Genomic DNA, 2,618 nt, shown 5'->3' on the forward strand with positions numbered 1-2,618 from the left:
TAGCCAGGATGGTCTCGATCTCCTGACCTCGTGATCCACCCGTCTCGGCCTCCCAAAGTGCTGGGATTACAGGCTTGAGCCACCACGCCCGGCCCACAATTCTTTTAACAAATGGTTGTCGTTATTTCTAGGTCCCAAAGTTGTTTCTAAAGAAATTCCGGTAGAGTCCATTGAAGAAGTTTCTAAGATTATTAAGAGAGCTCCAGTAATCTGGGATAACATTCATGCTAATGATTATGATCAGAAGAGACTGTTTCTGGGCCCGTACAAAGGAAGATCCACAGAACTCATCCCACGGTTAAAAGGAGTCCTGACTAATCCAAATTGTGAATTTGAAGCCAACTACGTTGCTATCCACACCCTTGCCACCTGGTACAAATCAAACATGAACGGAGTGAGAAAAGATGTAGTGATGAGTAAGTAGCCTGTACTTGATCCTTCACCTTGGGAGGAGAGCTGGGGTTAACTAGAGCCAGTGGAAAGTATGCTTTCTTTTGTCATCACAACTGAAGCAGTTTTATTTAGTTTTTTAAAAAATTATTTTGTTTTACTAAGAAGGAAACAAAACTAAGTGGTTTTATTACGGTATGTTGTTTCATTCTGTTGATGAAGATGTATATGATGGAAGAAAGGCTGAGTGTCTTTGGACAAGTCACTTAACCTCTTGGCCTCAGTTGTTTGTTTTTTTTTTTAGTATGATTCAGTAGCAGCGTGGTGGCTCGCCAGTAAGCCCAGGAACTGCGCTCCAGCCTGGACAACAGATGAAGACCCTATCAAATAAATAAAAATAAAATAGGATTCAGTCTTTGAAGTCTGAGTACTAGAGGAGACGGTCTTTAAGTGTTTCCATTATCTCTAGAATCATTCCGATAAAATGTAATTTCAGGCAATTTTATTGAAAAGCGTATTTTAGATGACTGGATACTCTGAATCTGAGTCACTTAGATCATTTAGATTCAGCTTACATTTATCATTTATGGAACATACTCTTTTTTTATGAGACAGAGTTTTGCTCCATTGACCAGGCTAGAGTGGAGTGCAGTGGCACAATCTCAGCTCACTGCAAACTCTGCTTCCCAGGTTCAAGCGATTCTTCAGCCTCAGCTTCCCAAGTAGCTGGGATTACAGGCACGCCCAGCTTATTTTTGCTTTTTTTTTTTTTTTAAAGCAGAGACAGGGTTTCATCATATTGGCCAGACTGGTCTGGAACTCCTGATCTCAGGTGATCCATCCGCCTAGGCCTCCCAGAGTGCTAGGATTACAGGCATGAGCCACCGTGCCTGGCCGAATGGAATATAGTCTTATTTTAGACATTGGCTTACTTATTTTTAATTTATGAAAAATCTCTAATAGAGTTCAAAGTAAAGTGTTTGATAATTGTTTATTTATATTTAAACTATCATGGCAGATGTGTGTTTATGGGGACTGAGGTGGCAAAGAATAAAGTAGTTCCTACTTTTTTTTTTTCTTTTTGAGATGGAGTCTTGCTCTTGTTGCCCAGGCTGTAGTGCAGTGGTACGATCTTGGCTCACTGCAACCTCCGCCTCCCAGGTTCAAGCGATTCTCCTGCCTCAGCCTTCCGAGTAGCTGGGATTACAGGCATGCGCCACCATGCCTGGCTGATCTTGTATTTTTAGTAGAGACAGGGTTTCTCCATGTTGGTCCGGCTGGTCTTGAACTGCCGACCTTGGGTGATCCACCCGCCTCAGCCTCCCAAAGGGCTGGGATTACAGGCGTGAGCCACTGCACCTGGCCATTCCTACTTTTGAGAAACAGTCTAGTGTTGGGTAAGGCTTATAGACAATAGTATGATGGTGTGATAAGTGTTGTAATAGTTTAATTTATAAAATGCTGTGTGAACACAGGGGAGAGAGTGATTATTTTTGCTAAGAGATTTCACAGACTTTTAAGCTGGATCAAAGTATGAGGAGAGTTTGCTGGGTATTAAAGGTTTGTGGGCTGGAGGTGAAAAACACTGAACACTGAAAATTTTTTTTTTTTCTTGGAGACAGAGTCTTGCTCTGTTGCCCAGGCTGAAGTATAGTGGCGCAATCTTGGCTCATTGCAACCTCCGCCTCCCTGGTTAAAGTGATTTTCCTGCTTCAGCCTCCTGAGTAGCTGGGATTACCGGTGCACGCCACCCTGCCTGGCTGATTTTTATAGTTTTCATGGAGACAAGGTTTCACCATGTTGGTCAGGCTGGTCTCGAACTTCTGACCTGGTGATCTGCTTGCCTCTGCCTCAACTCTGCTTGCCCCAGAGTTCTGGGATTACAGGCGTGAGCCACAGCACCCAGCCTGTACACTGAACTTTTGAAGTTCCCTGAATTTTGGCCCATTTTGGGCTACTGAAGTGTCATGATAGTATGTAGGAATATTAATAGTTGTGGTCTATTTCTCAGTTCCATACTTCTGCTTTGAATTGTTTATTGAATTAATGTCTCCCTTTTGGCTCAGTCATTGTCATCCTCCTCTCCCCATTAGAAAAAAAAAAATAGGAATATTGGTTCAGTCATTGTCATCCTCCTCTCCTCAATAAAAAACAAAAATTGGGAATGTAATTTCAATGCTGTCAGTGTACATGGCACTTAACTCCTACATCTTTTTTTTTTTTTTTTT

At 42.2% G+C, this 2,618-nt stretch overlaps 1 protein-coding gene across 2 annotated transcripts in view; it reads left to right on the forward strand.

The window, feature by feature from the left end:
- The window catches only part of MGEA5 (meningioma expressed antigen 5 (hyaluronidase)), a 38,300-nt gene that overhangs the window by 16,326 nt on the left and 19,356 nt on the right, over positions 1–2,618 (forward strand). For both annotated transcript variants that reach the window (XM_011935494.1, XM_011935495.1), the window contains exon 6: positions 132–416. In XM_011935494.1, coding sequence (XP_011790884.1) covers positions 132–416 — 285 coding nt within the window. The remainder of the gene's footprint in view (positions 1–131; positions 417–2,618) is intronic.

This window comes from Colobus angolensis, unplaced genomic scaffold (genome assembly GCF_000951035.1).
Source record: "Colobus angolensis palliatus isolate OR3802 unplaced genomic scaffold, Cang.pa_1.0 Scaffold144, whole genome shotgun sequence".
NCBI classification, from domain to species: Eukaryota; Metazoa; Chordata; class Mammalia; order Primates; family Cercopithecidae; genus Colobus; species Colobus angolensis.